The 20,146-nt window shown below is 38.4% G+C and overlaps 1 protein-coding gene across 1 annotated transcript in view; it reads right to left on the bottom strand.

Moving 5' to 3' along the window:
* Window positions 1-13,344: 13,344 nt before the first annotated feature.
* The window catches only part of LOC135791606 (connectin-like), a 29,034-nt gene continuing 22,232 nt past the window's right edge, over window positions 13,345-20,146 (bottom strand). The window contains exon 4 of the mRNA XM_065302046.1: window positions 13,345-15,819. Coding sequence (XP_065158118.1) covers window positions 15,257-15,819 — 563 coding nt within the window. The 3' untranslated portion in view covers window positions 13,345-15,256. The remainder of the gene's footprint in view (window positions 15,820-20,146) is intronic.

Below are 20,146 nucleotides of genomic sequence, written 5' to 3'. Positions count from 1 at the left end.
ACGAGACAAACACGTAGCTTATGTAATTTCGAAAAAATTGTAATTTAACGCAATTTAATTTCAAATTGAATGCAATTTTGATCAAAGACGCTCGGATAAAAACAAAACAATTTCATCAAATTGCTTTAATTTCAAGTTTACGGTTAGGCATCCATTTAAATATCCTGTACATGCAGAATTTATATATTGCTTGTTTAAATATTAAGCAAACAGTATTCTCTTAATGTAATTACCACCGTGGCGAGAGTGATAACTAGTTCAAATATTAATGACGTAATGTTACAGTTTATGTAATGTATTTTCGCGGATGCGTTCTAATCATCGCCGCACTACGAGATGCCTCATTTGCTTCACTTTACAGTTCACACGCGCTGTATATGTTTGCATTAATAATAAAATTTATATCCACATTTACAATATTAACCGTTGAATTTTTAAAATTTATCATTTATTTACACGTAATTACTATCAAATAATCCTAACCAAAGTTTACTGGTAGAATACTGCGGAATATTGACATATGCCACGCCATCTGGTGTCTATTTACGGAATTAATTGATTTATTTGCTAAATACGCACAAAAACATGTTTTTCGATGTGTTTTTAGTATTATTTATTGGTTATCTGATAATACTCGTTAATATTGTTGTAATCTTGGATTAGTTACATCAATAATAATGATTTAACGACGACATGACCTACATGTGTCGCCATGTTGAATTCAAGACGACAACATAGCCTACATTTAACATGGCGACGATGGCGAGCCAAAATAATTTAGCATGTACATAATAAACCTAATTAACAATCGCTACGTCTTAAATTTGGCTGCTGGATATTATTTTAACTTCATTGTGTAATCGTCTTTTGCATTATTTAGTATTCAATTTGTTATTTTTTCGTCTGGCGCGTAAAGTGTGGTTTTGTTATTTTTCGCTCGTCAAAAAATGTCATAAAAACACGCGTGTTTGATGATTTTTTGTTAATTATACATAACCTATTGCAAAGGTTATTGAGTGACCTTTGCCGTGAGCAAATTACGCTAAAAAATGCAAAAATGAAAACAAATATTTTAAATACCGCACATAAATAACACATTTCGCGGTCTATCGAAGTGTAACTTTTAAAACCCTTCGTGCCCACCCTCGACCCGGACGTGTGTCTGTAAAGGGGATCGAGTTCCGCCGCCGCTACCGCCTCCACCACCGCCGAGATACGACCGGAACGAAATGAGTTAATGGATTACCTCTCCGGTGGGCTTAAAGTAATACGCATTATTCATATTTTTCTTATTAATTTTGTTTCGGTCGGCGCGGTGCGACGCAGGCGGGCGTAATTAAGTTAATGAAGTGTTTGCCGCCGCTTTTTCTATTGCGAATCTCGTGCGGACGGTGTGACTGCCGCATAAAGAGTCAAAAGGAAATTTTATAATAAATACTGTTTGCTAGTGCCACCAGCGGCGGTTCTATTGAGGACATAGAAACTTTTTCACATTGAATACTTTTATGTTTTAATATTAAAATAAATTTTAATTTAAAAATTTTCATAATTCTGCGAGCAAATTAAATAAAAAGTAACTGCATATGATATTCTAATTTATTTACACTCCGAGAGATGGAGCAAGGCGTCTTGCATCGAAATAAATATTTTTGCATTGTTTACAAATACAAAACAAGATAAATTCGATGTTTCCTGATAAATATTCAGCGTATTTGTAAATTTTTATGCTTTATTTACATTTTAAGTAATTTTAAAATACATGTAAAGCCTTTTCAGACCCCTGCTTATCTTGAAGCGTATTAGATGAATTTGTGAATTAAATTAATCATTAAATTCCGCTCCCCAGGCGTTTCGTTATGATTACGAGTGTTCATTAGCTAACAGCTCGAGTGTTAATAGTCAAATATTCTATATGCGCGCATATACTCTGTTCGTGTTCGCTGGAAATCATAAAGAAAAATAGATGAAAATTTCAAAATAAACTCGTCAATTGCTATTGCACTATAAAGAATAAAAATGTATCATTTTATTACTTAAAACGTGTGTGCGAGTGTATTAGATGACTGGGCAAGTACAAATTGAACCTGGTGTTTACGCCCTTTTTGCTATAAACCCTTGGAGTGTTTATCGACTCGTTTAGAAAGTTTACGGGCGATATTTGTTGACAATTTTATCGATTTTATGCGCACTCGACGTAATGACACGTAGTTAACTGGCTTTTTCCGTAGTTTTATTTCTCATTACACGAGATAACGCCAGAAATAATAAGGTGGTGCTTTTATCGTGCTCGTATAGAATTTAATTTGTTTAAATTATGCACGAATATTAAAAATTGAGCGAGTTTTTAATTTAAAACACTTGGTATACGCGAGATAATCTAATGTATGTTTGGAATATTGTGTTTTATGGTTAGAGAAGCTAATGAACACTTGATTCACATCGATTGCCCGTCGGCGGTGCGGTGCGCCGCCCCCCAACGCGACATTTAATAATAAATTTAATTTTGAATTCATTTGCGTCGCAGCATGCCATTTGCACATCAAATTCGCGCAGCGCGAAATTGAAATCGAATATTAACATTATTATTAGCGTCGTAGATTAATAGTCTTGCGCACAACAAGAGTGCCTAAGTCGAATATTTAGTGCTCTTACGTTTTGCGCGCAGCGGCAGCGCATAATTAAAAATTAATGGAAATAAAACATGCGAGAGACGACGCGTCGCGCAAAGTACTTCCGCATACATTTACGTGTGTATACGCTGAATGCAAATACAGGTAGGTATAAAATATGTGCGCGATTTGTTATGTGCAGAATTGATTGTAGTGCACATGCACGCATTGCAAAACACATGTTAATGCATATGTCACGAGGAACAGGGCGATAGTTTTGCATCCTTTGCTGCTTTGCAAGCATATTGCAAGCCGGTGGCCGAGGCGAGAACGGAATGACACAGATAACGACACCGGCATGCTGGCGGAGGCGGCAACCGGCTCTTGCAGCGTAAATGATGAATGATAATGGCCGCCGAGCGCGCTCACGGCGATGCTGCGTGTTTTTGACGTTTAATAACAAATATTAATTGATTTGTGATGTGAGCACTGTCGAGTGCCGCCGCCGACGGACGGACAAGAAGCGCCTGGAGGCGGTGTGGCTATGTTTCGCTAACCAGTACATCACTCAACTATAGCACCACCATAACAATTAGTATAAACAACACTCCAATCTATTCACGTCAATGTTTATTTCAGAAATTAATAAAAGTCGAAAACAATGGTAAAGGAAATTTTCTTGAAGATTTTTTTATATAAAATATTTTAAAATTTTAATATTAAATTAATTCTAAATAAGAAACAAATAAAATTAATATTGAACTTTATTTTTGATCCGCGAGATGGCGTTAGGCGTATTGTACCGCAATTAATATATTTTGTATTGTTTACAACATGCAATCTTACTAACAAGATAAAATTCGAGGTTTGTGAAAAATATTCACCGTAGTATTGCTGGATTTATACAATTCTACGTTTTATTTACATTTTAAATAATTTTAACTTTTACACACCGATGTGGAAAATATTATATTTCCGCTAGAAAATTCTATTTTCTAATTTATTAATAAAGTTAATCAATAAAAACATTAAAGCTTATTAATAATACACGCCTACGTTCGATTAATATTCGATAAGGTAATTTAGGCCGGCGTGAAATAAAATACTAGACTTTATTCACACGTTTGCGGAGCGAAAGTTGAATTTATGTTAAAGACATAATACTTAGAGTGAATTATTTTCAGATCTGCGCACTAATCTCGCTGAAAATTTCACGATGGCCCTCATGAAAATTGCATTAGCGCGCCGAGGTGGAAGTTGCATAATGTCGACGCGGCGGCGGCGAAATCTTCACTCAATTTCATTGTGACTGAAAATTGCAATATAGCGGCGAAATAAAGTTTTCATGACCATAAAAAGCTTTTAATAATATAAGAGCTGCAGCGCCACTACAATGCAAACGCAAAAAAATGAGTTAACTAATGAATATTACCCGAAAAAATTCACAATTATCGATTTATCAAACAAAATGTTTTTTTTTAATTTTAATTTTAAAGTTGTGATGCTGCAGCATGTTTATACTTCCTTCTGCATCGTGTATATTTTAAGTTATTGATTTCCATGGATATCAAGTTTAAATAATTAAGTAATACTGACCTGGTTGTAAGCGAAACATAACCAAGCGTTTTCGGTACGTTACGAGTCATTGGGCTGTTTTGATTTTAATACAATATGATAATGACGCGTTTGATATGGACGTAAGCGATGTTGGTGCACCACTACCACTCCGCGCGCTTTGGTCGTAAATAGATTTCGTGTTGTGTGCAAAGTCATGTGCATCCGCTCGGTAATGCGATGGTATGCGCCGCACGAAATAGATACAGGGATGCAGGGCGCGTAATGCGTTTGGCACGTGAAATTAAAACAAAGCTGTGTGTGCGGGTGGAGGTGCACACTGCGCATGACATCCAACAACGGCAGAAATTCAGCGCGCCGTCGACACACACAACATGCACATAGATTCGACTGTGTGTTCATTATGCTCTCGCCATTTAATCCCCGCCAGCAGTTTCGTTCGCATGAACTTCGGCTCACACCTCCGTTTGCGGATGCGGATCGGTCCTTGAGCGCATCGCGCCATCCCCCGACTCTTCTCTCGCCGGTGTTAGCGAGTTAGTTTCGGTGCGCTTTTGGATTAGAGCTTTAGCCTTTTACCGGCGCTGCGACTGTGACATTTAATGAGCAAAGTGCTATTTATAACATATTAATGATTACAGGGTGATACAAAACCAACACAAGTGAAGAAACAAAGTTTTAAGTTCAATTAAGCTACGATTTTTATTTTTACAGTTTAAAAGTAAGTAGGACACGTATAACTGTTAAAACAAAACAACTCAACATAGTATACTGAATGTTTTAAATTAAAAAAATTTTTCGTTTTTTCTTAAATTTTTACATAATTTACTCCCCAGATACTTAACCCCGGTGAAAAGTCATAGAGCAAGTCATCAAGTCCTCTCTACCACACAAAATTCTTTTTTTTTTTGGGTATAATACCTCTCTATGTCTTACTTCACCGAAAAAGTTGAGTTCTCAGCATTGCACCCCGGCTAATGTCGCGCGTTGAAACTTTTACATAAAACCAAAATGGTCTCGGGTAGGAATAAATTGCGTGAGCTTAGACCATTTACGTCGACAAATTGAATTCGTTTCGGGGTCCGAGGCGTCGCGCGTCTCCTCGGATGTCGCGGGTCGCGTGAGAAATGAGAAAATGCGCGAAACCTATCAATCACATTCACAAACGAAAGGAGTGTTTACGTATTCACCCGGTTGCTTTGCCCCGGAAGTGCCAAACTGCTTCTCCACTCTGCTTCTTCTCTCAAAATAAGAATAAACACAAACAAGCAGATGGGTTTATGTTTGTCAGGAGGAAAAAAAGACGGACTAAATACCTTGACATGTCAAAAAAAGTCCGCGCGACAGGAATACCCGAAAGTGAAATAAATGTTTGAGTAGTTTATTTGTCGAAATATCAAAAGTGGCGGTTTGTGTGTGTGTTTTTTTTATTGTCTGTTCTGTTGAATTAACGCAACAAAAACTTTCGGAATGATAAATCACCCCCAATATACCTACACGACACAGGAGTTGTCACACATGTGCGCACATAGGTGTTCTCTTAGCTGGTAAATAATAAAATAACCGGCGAGCAATTAATGAACAAAAACATGCGCGCGTCGTAAAAAATAAGCGACTAAACGTATGAAATTGTCATTTAGTCACGCACGCAACCCTTACATTACTGCACTGCGTTTTTCGTTATTTCGGCGAGAAATCGCCCGATAACGCCACGGGGCACGACATGTGTGTGGGTCCGCAGGGCGGAGCGGTGATTTCTTTACCGAACTTTTGATAAATCGACTTCGGAAACAAATTGTTTGACAAATCATCGTCGAAATATATTTTGTTCAGCGTCGCGGCAGGAAAATATGTTTTGTGATTGCGACTTGCCTACAAAGACTTTTACGAATATTTCACCGCAAACCGGAAGCGTCACACGGCCGTCGATAAATGGCAGTTGTATTTTGTTTGATTTTTATTAATAACAATTTTTTATTAAAAAATTTTCCGCAATAAAAAATCATCTTACATTTATCAGATACTCTTCGATAGTAAAATGAAATTCGTAGTAGTTGTGCATGCGAGATATTGGACATACCCTTCGAAATCATAAGCTGCAGCCGACCAGGAGGTGAGTTATCGAGCGTTCATGCATAATATTTCCCGAGTCTCGATAGAATCTCACACGACTTTTGCTTCCGGCGGCGCGTCTACCGATATCCATACCTGCGAGGAGCATCCCCCGGACGTGCGATATCAACACGATTTGCGATGTAACTGCATGTTGGTATTACCAGTGCGTGTGTGGCAGGAAGAAAAACGCATTATGATTCGATATATTTCGCATTTCCATATTCATCCACGAATGAAATGTGCTCTGCCCAAAATATACTCACAGCTAACCTTATGCCAACAAGCATGAAATCTATAAATCAAATTTAAACAAAATTTCAGTTTATTTTTATCAGGTAGATAAATTCCGATTGAATGCATAGCGTATTAAATTGCATTCGCGATGTAATTGTAAAATGCATTTATTGTTGGGAATTGGATGAAAAGTTTTCGAGCTGAGTATGAATAGTGCTTTGCGTAAATAATAAACGACACTCTTCGTAATAACTAATTTACAAATTTCGCCTGATAATATTAATTGTGGTCGTCGGAAGGGAAAACATAAATTGTGCACTCCCGGCCGCGGCAAACTGAAACTTAATTAAAACACATAGCAGAAACATGAATTAGTACATGCTGCATGGGCGAGTGTATTAATTAAAACTGCTTCGGTGTGCCGTAATTGCGCAAGGAAGTATTTAAATTGCGGTGCGGGATTTTTCTTTCTTGCGGCGACCTTTCATTTATGATATTTTCTTATGACTAGTGCAAAATTTACTCAGCTCTTCTTATTTTATGAAAACTATTCATTTATATCTTCAAGTGGCTAGAAATGAAATTGTTTGCGTTTTTAATAAAAATTTGTTTATGCATGCTTCGATATTAATTAAAAATTGTTTATTATTGAATGTGGTGGAACCAAAAGCATCTTTTATTATTCTATTGTATTGCTCCAAACTCGCAATGACGAATGATTGTTGTTTTTCGAATTTCCACGCGCGCACAATGCGGAATTGAAATAAAAAACACGCCGGTATTGATCATTCGCTGTGTTTTTATTGAAATTTTTATCGCATTTTGCGCTTGAAACAATGATAATATTTATAATTTAATTATGAGTGATTCAGGAACAGTTTATGACGTAATGCATTTGTAGTTTGATTAATACATCCCCGCTTCACATGTCTGTCCGCATGTCGAAATATAGTTTTCAAATTCGTACGTGAAATGAACACGTTCGCGCATTCTTAATTGATGGCGTGATGGCGATGCTTGCACGCTCGCCCGGGAAAAACTGAAGTAGACTTGTTTGCTTTATTTGTTTATTAATAATAGATATTACTCGCGAGGGCAGGCAGCCAGCAGCGCGCCGAAAATGTGAAATGCTGATAGACAACACGCCACACACACACACACATGCACGTGCAACATGGCCGCCATTCAAGTGAAACGTGGTGCACTTTTGCAGACCAAAAACCGATAAACAGCGCATAACCGTTCGAAATGAATAGACTCCTTTTGCAAAAATGTTTGACCGAATGTTGGAGCCAAATAGAAATTCGATATTTTTGTTTGGCGGCTGCTTTTGTTGTGTTGCGGTTATACGCCATTGTTTGCATGACCAGCGAGTTAACCAAACTCGACCATCGATTCCTGCACGAAGCACAAGTTAAATAAATTCCCAATTCTCTTTATACTCGATTTTTTACTCGGTTTTAAATGTTTGAAAAGTTTTATTAAATTATTCCTCAGGTCATAATACTAGCAATCCTTCCCGCCGGAAACTTATCAAACTTGTCTCTCTTCTCGGAATATCTTGAATTATATCTCAAATTAGGTATGATTTATTGTATGAATAATGCACAATTGCGGAATGTCGGCGCTTTCCGCCTCCATCATTGCGCGGCGCGCCGCCTTCCACATAATCATCGTCGTGAAGCTTTATACGTTCCTTCGCCGGCGGTGGCGGCGGCGGCGCGCCGCATCGCGCATCCGGTGTCGCCGCTGCTTGTAAATTGCCTGCAACAACGTGTTTACATTGTGCGCACGCGATTGTGATACGCGCGATGTCATGCTTGATAATTGTCATTGCTACTTGACTAACTAATTCGCTGAACAATCGCGCAAACACAAGCCGCGCGCGCGCTTGTCTTTCAACGTCTACACGTACACATAATCACATTCGGATTGTGATTCAGATTTCGGGGGACGTAGGCACGTTCCTTTTGTAGTTTGCGTCGTCTAAGAATACGACCAACTTGGGACCATTGTTACCTGTTGGAGTGTTCAAGTACAGAAGTTTATAAAGTTTTCAGTCATAGTTTACGCGCGATTGTTGTGTGGTGAAAGTGATGAAGTGTGCGTGCCTGGGCTATTAAGTAATGCACTAACAGGCAACCAGGCATACACTACCCACAACACTGGTTGATGTAATTTATGCCGCGCGTATTGGGAAAGCTTCAAGGAAATTACGGTTTTTAAAGTTTGCAATTTGCGTGGAAATTGCGGTCGTGTAAAATGGTTTTGTTCGCTTCGTGTATAGAAAACTAGCATTATGTACGTCAGCTTATGATTTCCGAGCAATTTATTTCATTACAACCTATGCAACCAACAATGCTATTAATTTTCTATATAAAAATGCAATATACGCAGCCAAATCAACACAAATATTATTTTCGTGTATACGTAGTGCTGGTTTAAATTACGTTTTATGTTACGATTACACCTTAAACTTTTACCACCTCGTAATAATGGTCAAACCCGCCCGGGGGGAGATAAATTCCAACGTGTGTGCGCAGTGAAAAAAACTAAAACCGAAAGCTAAACTAAAAGATACGACGCGGCGTTAAAAACACCGGCTGAAAAATTAATAGGATGTGAGCGTACTCCTCTTAAATTCGCATACAGTAACGCGTATAATCGGATTGTGCTCTGTCCGCACTTTGTAGCACACGCCATACTCACTTCCCTTGCGCGCACGAATTAGCACACGACGACAATCCGAACAGCGCCATGCCGAAAATCCTCTTGTATTCCGAGCATCCCGGTATTCGAGCTCAGATCAACAGTTAACACCGCGATAAATCATAGTTACGCTAGTAATGGCTTTATTTGTACACTTTCTTTTCATTTCCAAGCACCGGAGCCACGCCCACTGCGCACTTTTTACACGAGTAGTGAAAAAAATCAGTGCGCGGTGCGTTGATAAATCGTTGTATGACGAATTACAATTCCGGTGCTCACACATTCACGCGCCGTGTGAGATTTAGTTGGCAACATTTATTAAATTGATGTTTACAACGCGAGTCGATCACTGCCGCAGGCGTTCGTGGCTTATGATCGATTCGCGTGTTAAATACAAATCAATTTTTCGTGTTTGGCAGGAAGTTTGTAATGTGCATTATTGCTATTTGACTTATGGATAATATTAAAACGACATAAAAGCAAGCCATCATTCATTATTTACTCCGGCGGTTAAAATTTTATAAACATAAACATGGCTTTCAGCGCAAAAAAGTTTTTAAATTGAAATTCATGTTTTGCACAATTCTATTAATATTTATAACATGTTTCTGGAGCTTTTATTTTATTTTTACTGGTTGAGCAAAAAAACAAACATCAAAAACGAAATAAAATTTGTTCACATTACATTTTATAATAGGCGCTGCATGGAAAAGTGTTTGCTCTATTTGCTACGTTAATCTAAGCAATTATGAAATACTAAATCAGTTTATATTGTAATTTTATTGTGCACTAAAACCAACACATTTTTATGTCGGTGATAAAATTCACCGAACGCAATTTGTACACATTAAATACCCAAAATTAACCATAAATTACATACCCACAAGTTCACTTATGTTTACGTTGATTGCAGTGACGTGGGCGAGTTTTAAAATTCAATCAAAGTTTTGCAACGCAGCAAATTCAGTTATGCAACGTGTTTCTGACGTCGCGAGCCGCGTGAATTAATCACTCGAGTTGCACGCTCAACAGGCGATCATGTATAGAAACCATGCTTATATTTAATTAACAACAAAACAACGCTGTGCAAAACTTAAAACGAAAATGATTACCGAGAAAAAACGCGGCGCGCCGAGGGAGTGGAAGCGCCGCCGACGCAAACAACACAATGCAGTCGTGTTTATCGAGTGAAAATACTCCCGCTGGAGTTTCAAACGACAACACAGCAAGAAATCGTACGAAATCCAAAGAAAACTGTCCAAAAAGAATGAAAAACGTCCGAAGAAAAAAAACTGAGAATATAATATTGTAGAATGGTGGAGGCGCCGTGGTGCGGTGGGCGGGTGTGTGTCGGAGTGGACGGACGACACTATTGGAAAATGGATAAACAAGTCTTTGGCGACAGGAAATCGAAAAACGTGTGGAAATCCGCCGCGTCCGCCGGCGATATTTCGATGCGCGGAGGGAAATAAACATTAAGAAAAACGAGTAAAAGCATCGGATGCTTTTCTCGGCGAGAGTGCGGCTTGTAAAAGCGTAATGCTAATAGTTTTCTGTGCGACGGGCTTCTTCGGGAATAAAGAGGTCGAGGCGTTTTGCACCCGCGAGCAAATATATCTGCGAGTTATTCAAATATGTAGCAGAATCGCCGGCGTGTACGTATTTGAATATTCGCTTTGCCGAGGCAAAACGTTTTCGAATCACGCCGCCGGAAAATATCAAGTGACCCTAAGCAAACAACGTTTTCGTGCGTAGCCGAATAAAGCCGCTGCACGAGCGATTGAAAATCGAAGTCATCAAAAACCGCATTTCATCATGGCTTTTAATAACTTACATTTCAATATCGACCTAGATACTCGTTAAAATCTCTTGATATCACAAAATAAAAAAATTAAAAATTTTGTTTTTTGTCTTGTTTGTGAAAATCAGCGAGAATTTATTGCCTGCCGCATGATTGTCTTGCGTTACAAGAAGCCAGCGCCGATAAGGACGAGCCGGGAGCTTTCGAGGACGACAGGGATTGTTCCCATAGTGTGGTAATTAATTTACGGCGCAGGCTGTGCCGTCGCGAACAATTCATTGCGTTCAATGCCATCGAATATGATACGATCCGACGTTCACTTTGTTAAGACTGGTAGCAATAGCGGGGCGCGTTGTAGGGGAGGGTGCGGCTGTTGCAAGAGTTTAAAACCCGCAACGCTAAACAAATACTGGCGAAGAAGATTGGAATGGAAAATGTCGACTTTGATTATACGATTATTGCCTCTAACTTGTCTCAACAAGCTTCCCTTACTGACGGTCGCGCAGCGGGGGTAAAAGCTTCTGCTTGTCCGAATTCGTTTACGCATTACGATATTTAGCCGTTTAACTTTTTTTCTCCCAAAAAAAATATTTCACCAAAAAAGCTAATTTTCCAGTTTTATGATCGTCGTATGAATAAAAACTAAATTAGACGTCAAATAATTATACAAACTACTCGTACATGTAGAGCGGTGGTTTAACACGACAAAAACTTGCAGGTCAGTCATAAGGGTTGTGTGCGAGTCTAGCTCGGTCCTATTACCTTTTATAGTTTTTCACGTGGCCAGTTTGGCTCGTCGCGCTCGTTGCGTTCGCAACATTAGAATGCACAAATGCACGAAGCAGATTAGATTTGCGTGTACCGAAGATTTCCATAATGTCGAAAGGGGGCGCATAATTGCCGTACCCTCTCTTCTCGGCGTGTAATGCGCGTTGTAAAACAACCCTTTTCTTCTGTGTGTATTCCGGCCGGCTTGCATAAACAGCTCGGACGCAATAAGCAAACTCTCTCGACGACGGAAAAAAGCGCTCCCCGAAGCGTCCGTAATTATTTTCTCCTACCACCACCACTAGTACACAACCCTTTTCTACGTGCGGATCTTCTTTTTTGTCGCGCTTTTTCACTTTCCTTTGTTTAACTCGGCCGGCTTTTGTTATGTTAAAATAATGCCAGAGTTGGCTTGATTAAATTCGTGTACTTTTTCAACGCTGCGCGGCGGAAAGCTCCCGAGCTTAGGAGCAGCTCAGAGGAAGTAATAGTTTCCGAATCGCGGGGGTTGCCTACACGTGCGCCAATAAATTTTCCAACGTCAGAGAATACGTAGGATTTTAAATAACATAACGTTTAAACTTTTCTTAAATTAAAAGAAGAAAAAAAATAATACTTTCTTATTAGCCTCTACCCTCGATAAAACCGGTCGTTGAAAGATTCATTCAACAAAATTTAAATTTAATCGGGAAACGCATGTCGTGGCATGCAAATATTTTCCGATGCATTTCCGATTCAATAGGATAACTCCGTATTACATCACAGTGCCCGGCGCCTTCACATGCGCTCCCCTGTTATTTCCGCAATGTACAAGAAGGGAGGAGGGTGGTACCAGGCGGGGATAATTTATGCCGTTTGTCGGTAATTTATCGCGAGATGGACAAAAGCGAGCGAACTAGCACTATTTAGAGACGGTGTCGCAGTACATACAAACACTCGCGTTCCGGATAACATTGAATTAGAATTTATGCCCGGCAAGCTCGAGCTTGCGCTGCATTTTGATTTACTGTCGGCCGACGCAGCCCGGCTTCTTTTTTTCAACATTTTCTATTAACTTTAATGAATAGCGGAATAAATTCTCAACTTTGTGGCTTTAATTAAATTTGCTGAATGTGTAAAGCATTCATTTTAAACACGCGTGTGTAAAATATAATTTTTAATTATTATGTTATAGAAATAAAGCTAGTTTTGCTGCTGGAGGGTGAAAGTTGTTTAACATGACTTTTCTCTGCATTGACGGAGTCTTTCACAATTTTGTTACTTAATTAGTTTGGTTGCTACGTTATACAGCAATAATTGCCCATTAACAGAGTATTATAACTAATATCGAGGTAGAGGAAAACGATTTTCCACTTTCATAAGATTTTCCACTCAATGTTTTTATTTTTTTTTACGTACCTGTGCGTTGCTAGCGCCGTAAAATAATCCAAAATCGATACACGTCGTGCCTGCACCATAGGAAATGAATAGGGAAAATATATATTTTTTTACAAGGCTCAGCAACTGAACACACAACAAAAAATAATTCGCATGTTCCTTTGTTGGTAATTTTTGCTTTTATTTTTGATATGAATGAAATGTAATTTATTTTCGTGTGGTACTTTTACAAAATCCAGAACAGTTTGCTTAGTTTGTAGTCGTACATTCAAAATGACTTGGTTAGTATTATTATATTTGGTGCATTCGGATTAATAGAATCAACAACCGATACAACATTATACTTAGAATTAATAGCCATAAAAATATTTACGCTTTAGTGCACGACCATTCATCGACGTGACACAACGTCTGCTATTGCAAAAGTTTACAGTTAATTGTATTGGACACTCATGAATCAAACAGTTTTTGTAAAAGATGTTTTTTTAGTCTTACATTATTTATTTTTAACAAATTTATGCTCTGAGCATTATATTCATGAGATCTAATAGAATTTATTATTGGGTAAAATATTAAAAATGAAAAAAATTTTTTTTTTGTTCATAATATGTTTTAATATTTTACCCAATTTTATTTATCAGTGAGCACCTCTTATCATTAATACCATAGATCATAGAAGGACCCTTTTTAAATATAAAAACGTTTATACACAAATTTCATCTTAAATCGTGAATGCTGGTGCATGAAATATAATGCCGATGATGTATGCGAATGATAATGATAACTATCTAAAGTTGATAATTAAATATGACATTTATTTTATTAATTACTTGAGCCGCAAACATCCATGGTTGTGTGTATGTGGGGGGATTTTTAACACGAGTCTCCATTTAGTATTACATGTTCGGTTACGATTAATGGATTCCGAAATGAAACGAGACAATAATTTAAAGTTACAACTGGATCGCGTTTTATCGCACAGTTAAACACTGAGAATTTGTGTGTGTTGGTGTGTGTATGTGCGCTGGTGAATGTTGTTTATTTGTTTATTAGTGAATAATGATATGGTAAATTGCGAGTTACTTCGTTTCTGCTAATTCGTTAAACATTTAGTTAAATTTTCAATTCGACAAAGAAATCAATTCCCATGCGAGACTGACGCGTGGTGCGAAACCCTCAAATATTTAGATTAAGTTAAAAAAAAAATTATCTCTCGGTAATAAAATTTATGCGGACATTTTTGATATATTTACCTGCGGCCCATATTTTGAATAAATATTGGCGTACCTGCTATCCGCTCAGATTAAAAATAAATAAGCACTTTATAATGGCGTGGCGATAGGAATAGAAGACGTCGGAGGGTTGGAGTTGCGGGAGTATAGGTGTAAGGGATTGAAAACCGCTTGAACGTCGCTCCGGACTTGTGGATGCTCCTCCACCATCGCGTGAGATTTATGGCGTATTGTTTGCTCTGTTCCGCACACGTGCCCCAGTCGTGCTTTCAAACTCTGGTCCTGCTTGTTTCCTCCAAGCTGGATGTGCAAGCTAACAATTTTCTTATACATCTTACAATTACACGACGCGCACGAGCCGAGATCCCCTTCATTTACTGTTACCTCTAATTAATTTTAATTCAATTACCGCCATGTTTTAGTTTTATTGACTTTCGAGAGGTTTCCCAGTTACAAGCACTTATCCCCGCTCGGAATAATGATTTTCAAGCAAAAAAAATATTATGTTAAGTTAATAAAAGTTAATAAAAATGTTTTTACATTTTCAATTTCAAGTAATTTGCATTTTATAAGAAATCGTAAGATAATTGCCTCATTGTTTTCGCTCCGGTGAATATATTTTTTCCCTGGGTTCCACCCTGCGTCAGTCTCGACGTAGAACAATGAAAATACGCATAATACGAATAATCACAACAATACGCGCAAATTGTGCGCTGGCTGAAAATACTGTGTATGTGCTGGACGTTCATTATCATACGAAAACGAAATTGCTCTCCAGAATCCGCTTAGAGTTGTTTTTCTTATTTTTTAAATAAATATAATACCAATCACTGCGTTTAGACAACTTGCACGATGAGCATCGCCGCAATTAACGCGAGCAAGTAATGTAAATGGCTAGAAGTACCGGAATTACTGTCTGAGTAAGCGGGCGTGTTGAGGTTCTTCCGCAGCGTCTCCTCGGTGGGTTGCTCGGTAAGCGGACAGGGCAACTCGTTGACTGGGATCTGAAACAGATAACGCTCGGAGGGGTCACGCGTCGTTTCAACTCCGCTAACTCCCGGCGGTGTTTCTGTATCCATCTCCACGCGACTATCGCGTCGATGACTTGACGAGCTGTCCTGTTGATGGTCATAGTTGTAATCATTGCCGACGTCGTACGAAGTCTCCTCGAAGTCCTCGTCGCGCGGATTCAAGTTGTCCGTGATAATTATCGCGTGCGTTATGTGCGCTGGTTTTCGCTTGTCCAATTGCGCGACACCACCTAAGTCCAAATCATCCGGATGTGGTTGCTCCCAGAAGCAGACGAGATTGGTGAGTTGTTTTCGTATCCGTTCGTTTTTGGTTGCGTTGCGTAAGCTGTGCATCCATGCCAGGCGACAGTCGCATATGAAATGATTTTCTGTAACACAATAAAAGTACGCAAATTAATAAATCATTCGCAGGAAGGAAGTGATGTGAATGTATAGAGGTCCATTTTATTAGTCGGCAACCCGCAACGCCTCCGGTTTCATAGATTTTCTGTGCCGGGCGACCGCCAGCAAAAGGTAAGCAATAAATATCAGATAATTGCAGTGGTTTATGGGTATAAATCGCGCGATCTGCTAATCTCGCATCTAATCTCTGATATCCACGTAAGACCCTGCCGAACGTGCCGGTGCTACGCGGGTAGCATAAATAACGAAATATGAACGAACACTGAATCAACTCAAACAATCTTTACTGTTATTTTTTTCTGTTTTCATGTTTCTCGAAGTTGGTTTTATTTTGATCAACATTTTAATTAAAAATAATCAATTACACATGTGGAATATTTCATGTAGGTGGTTGGAATGTGAAATAATATAAAATAAAGTAAAATAAAACGCAAATATTTATCAGTTTGAGTTGCGTTGTGGTGCGAAATGAATTTAAATCGGCAAATCGCCTTTGGGGCTTTACTTTTCCGCTTGTTTTGTGCAAAAGCAGTGTAGGTTTCACTCTTTGGCACTCGTCGGATATTTATACCGGTCGAATGATCTTAGGTGGAAGGGTTGGGGGGTTTATTTCGCTAATTGAGCGTTTCGCCGCTCAAGTAGTCCTTCGCTTGCGCTCGATTTGCTTTTCAAGCGAATTAAACACACTCGCCAATTGAAACGAAGCAGTTCAAACACGATCTCAAAAGTTAATTTTCAACCTACAAAATTTACAAATGCAAAAAATTAAATATTTAAGTAATTATTCCGTTTAAAAATCAAAATTTTATCTAAAATCATTAATAAACAATTAATTTTCACACCCTGAATAAAAATGGAACAATCAATAAATGATTTACGATGAAATTAATTACTGTTCACCCTCTTTAGTCGTTTTTAATAACTGTGATGGTATATTAATTAATAAATTATGCTTTCATTTGTTTTTTCGGTGAGTGACGTGCGATTTTCGAAACAAAATGCATAAAATAAATTAAATTTTTCGTCAACCGCGCGTGCACCCCCGGTTTAGTTAGTAAATGGGTGGCAGTCTAGGTGTATTCATCACGGTAAAGCCCCCCGACCGTTAATTAACGTCCGTAGCACATTAAAACGCCAAAAATGTGTATGCGCAAGTGCTCAGCCAACAATATATCAATCAACTTCGTACTAATCCAAATATCCTCGTTGCTTTTTCACGTTATCATCTAAATTCATACCGCATATTATATAAATATACAAAGTAAGTTTTTCCGAAAAACTTTCCATGCGCAAACACAAACTGTGAATTTAATTTTCCTGCGGTTGCCAAGGATAAATATTAATTAGCTGCGAAATAAATTAAATGCAATCGAAATTGGTTGGCAATACATTATTGTTAATGGGCAATATAATATAATAATGAGCAGGGAATTTCTATTTATAATATTATTCGTTTTGATTTAAAGCGAATTTAAATTAAATTAGCAAATAGTACTTTTCATAATTATAATTGCTTTTCTTTTTATGATTACTCGACAATTATTTGTGTTATCGTCATAATTCTTGCAAAGATAAAATTTTAATTAAATTCTGCTTCTATTTGCATAAAAATTGTGTTGGTGAAATTATTACACCGAAAGTTATTAATAATATAAATAAAATTTTGTTATTTTTCACAAAATAAATACTAATAGTCTCATAAATTTTGAATTTAAATTGTTTTTCGTTTAATATTTTGCAGAAATATGAAGAATTTTATACTTAAAATTGATGTGAAGAAAAAAATTCAATATGGTAATTATTTTTGGAGTAATTCATGAATAACTTGCTTTATGCAATTATTTCATTCAAAACTATTTAAATATTTATACAATTCCATTGACCATAAAAGTAAATTATTCAATCGATCGATTGATTGAATTTTCGTGTTATTGCAATTATTTAAACGTTACAAAGTACTCCGCTATTTTCAATTTGAAATTCCGGCCTGGTATTTATTTTAGCTCGAAATTTAACCTAAAAACTCTGTTTTTTCGCGAGTATCTCGTGTGATATATTATAATGCGATGCAAATCGTTTTAATATTTTTGTTAGATATGTTGCGCGTTCGACTGCTTTGCATACTTTTTTCCTCAAGGGTACATATTTACATATTTGCTCTTTTGGAGGCTTTCACGCGCGGTTTCTTAAGATGCGTTTCCGTTCGCCGCGAGCGAGGTGTTTGGCGGCGGTTTACGACAAAGCAAATATGGTTTGAGTTTAGCGACAGGTTTCCTATGCATGTTTGCGTCCCATTGTGGCGGCGGCGGCGGCGGCGGCACACCGCAATGCTTTTCATCTGACACGAGGACCTGTGCACGTTCTACGGGGGCTTGATCTTAAGATTCTGGCGCCTTTTGTGCACTCGTGCGACGCCGGAAAAGTCACGCGCCTTCTCTTCCCGGACGAAATCGTTTCATTATAATTTCCGTTCGCGTTTTCTTTAAGCGCTGGGATTTGTCCACCGGCAGAACAAATCCCTGATCTCTTGTAATCTTTAATCTCTAACACGTTGTGTTTTTTTTTCATCGAATAGTTAAATTACAATGATTTAATTATAATTTTTTTCCTGTACGGTAAATATTTGACTAATTCTGGCAATCAGAATACGTAATACCTTTTTCGGGCGGAACTAGCACAGATGGTTTTGCGGACTGGTCGCAAAATCGAGTTTCGGCGCTCGGTAATTGAAACCGCGATATCGCGCAGGCATAACTTAATTCCACATTCAAAACGCCGCCGCGCGTTGGTCACTTTGTGTGTGCACGCTTTCAGCCGCAAATTGCCGCCGGGGACAGCCCGCCGCCGCAGCACGTCCCGCAAAAAAGAAGCGCGTTTTACACCAGAACGCACATCGACAAACAAGCGGCGTGTGCACGCTTTAGCTATCGCAATGTATTTATTTTTTTCTTTTTACTTCCGTGGCAACCTGATTTGGCTTTTTGGATATTTTGTTCTTCAGCATTCAACGCACACGAATTGCATTATTATTGTTTGCGGAACGTTTTGTCTACTTTATTTCTAATTACTTCCGTGCGATTTTTTTTTTCATTCTTTTGAGGGTTGTGGCATAGAGGAAAGTTTGTTTTAAGTGCTCCAGTTTAAAGTATCCGACTGCTCTTAGCCGTGGCCTCATTCAGCCACCTTTTAGCTTTATTATGATGCGTGTGTTGTGTACTTAATCAACCTTGATATTTTTTTTCTAATTTAGTTAATGTAGTTTTCTTGAAAATTAATTTAAATTTATTAAGATACAGGAAAATATTAATAAATAATTATGCAAATGGAGGCGGAGATATTTTTCGGAACAATTGCTCCAGAAATGTAAATTTCACGTCTGATGTATCAAAAGGAAGGGAAGCAAATTTCAAAACCCCCCAGCGACTAAATATTGTGCCATCCCCACACATTTGCATACTGATGCCGGTTAGACAACCAATCCTACATTTGGTGTATCATTCCGAATTCGACTGCTCTTTATTTCATTTCCGTTTCATCTGTTTACCATGTAGCTTGTCTGCAATGTCTGCTTGGTGTACCCGCGGGCCCTCCACCTCAACCAACATTTCTTCCCCAGCTACCTGTGTCATCCCCTGTTAACATCCTTATTCCACCAAAGCAAAAAAACCCCGCCGAATTCATTTTCTTCCATGTTACCTCATACCTTCCACAGACGGAATACCAGATGTCCTACTTGTCATTATACACGATTCCGATTATGTACACACGCTGTATGGATATTGATATGAGATGACAGAAAAAAATGTTTAAACTTTTGGGTGTGACACGCCGGCAATGAAGATGTCACCGCGTATTGCCTGTCGGGGCGAACACTTCAAACGGAATAGACAATACTGGAGACAGGATTTCTTCCCTTGTGTGTATGATATGCGTGTTAAAATAAAATATAATATGTGGAATGAGTGTGTCGGTATGTGTTGAGAGAGGTGAGGCATGTCGTTTTATTTCCAATTCCCGGCGACAGCTCAATTTCCATACATTGCCGCTCCGCTTGCTTCGAAAACATGCGCGGGCCTCGCTCTTGGAAAGGTCTCGCGTGGTGTCGAGGTGGAAATTACGCGAGTCAGGTCACGATGCCGACTGAAATGACATTTGGGGATAATGTGAGCGTTGCGAACGAATACGCATACATAAATATGCATTCGATGGCTTGTCTCTGCATACTCTCAACGACATAACCTAACTTAACTTCTGCCAAACGAATCAAACGTGACTTGTATCACTAGGTTATGT

This window comes from Atheta coriaria, unplaced genomic scaffold (assembly GCF_025399875.1).
Source record: "Atheta coriaria isolate IRGN ID8LTWV9N9 unplaced genomic scaffold, Caltech_Dcor_3.1 hic_scaffold_5_pilon, whole genome shotgun sequence".
NCBI lineage: Eukaryota > Metazoa > Arthropoda > Insecta > Coleoptera > Staphylinidae > Dalotia > Dalotia coriaria.
The sequence above is the reverse complement of the archived record's forward strand: the minus strand, read 5'-3'. Positions and strand labels throughout refer to the sequence as shown.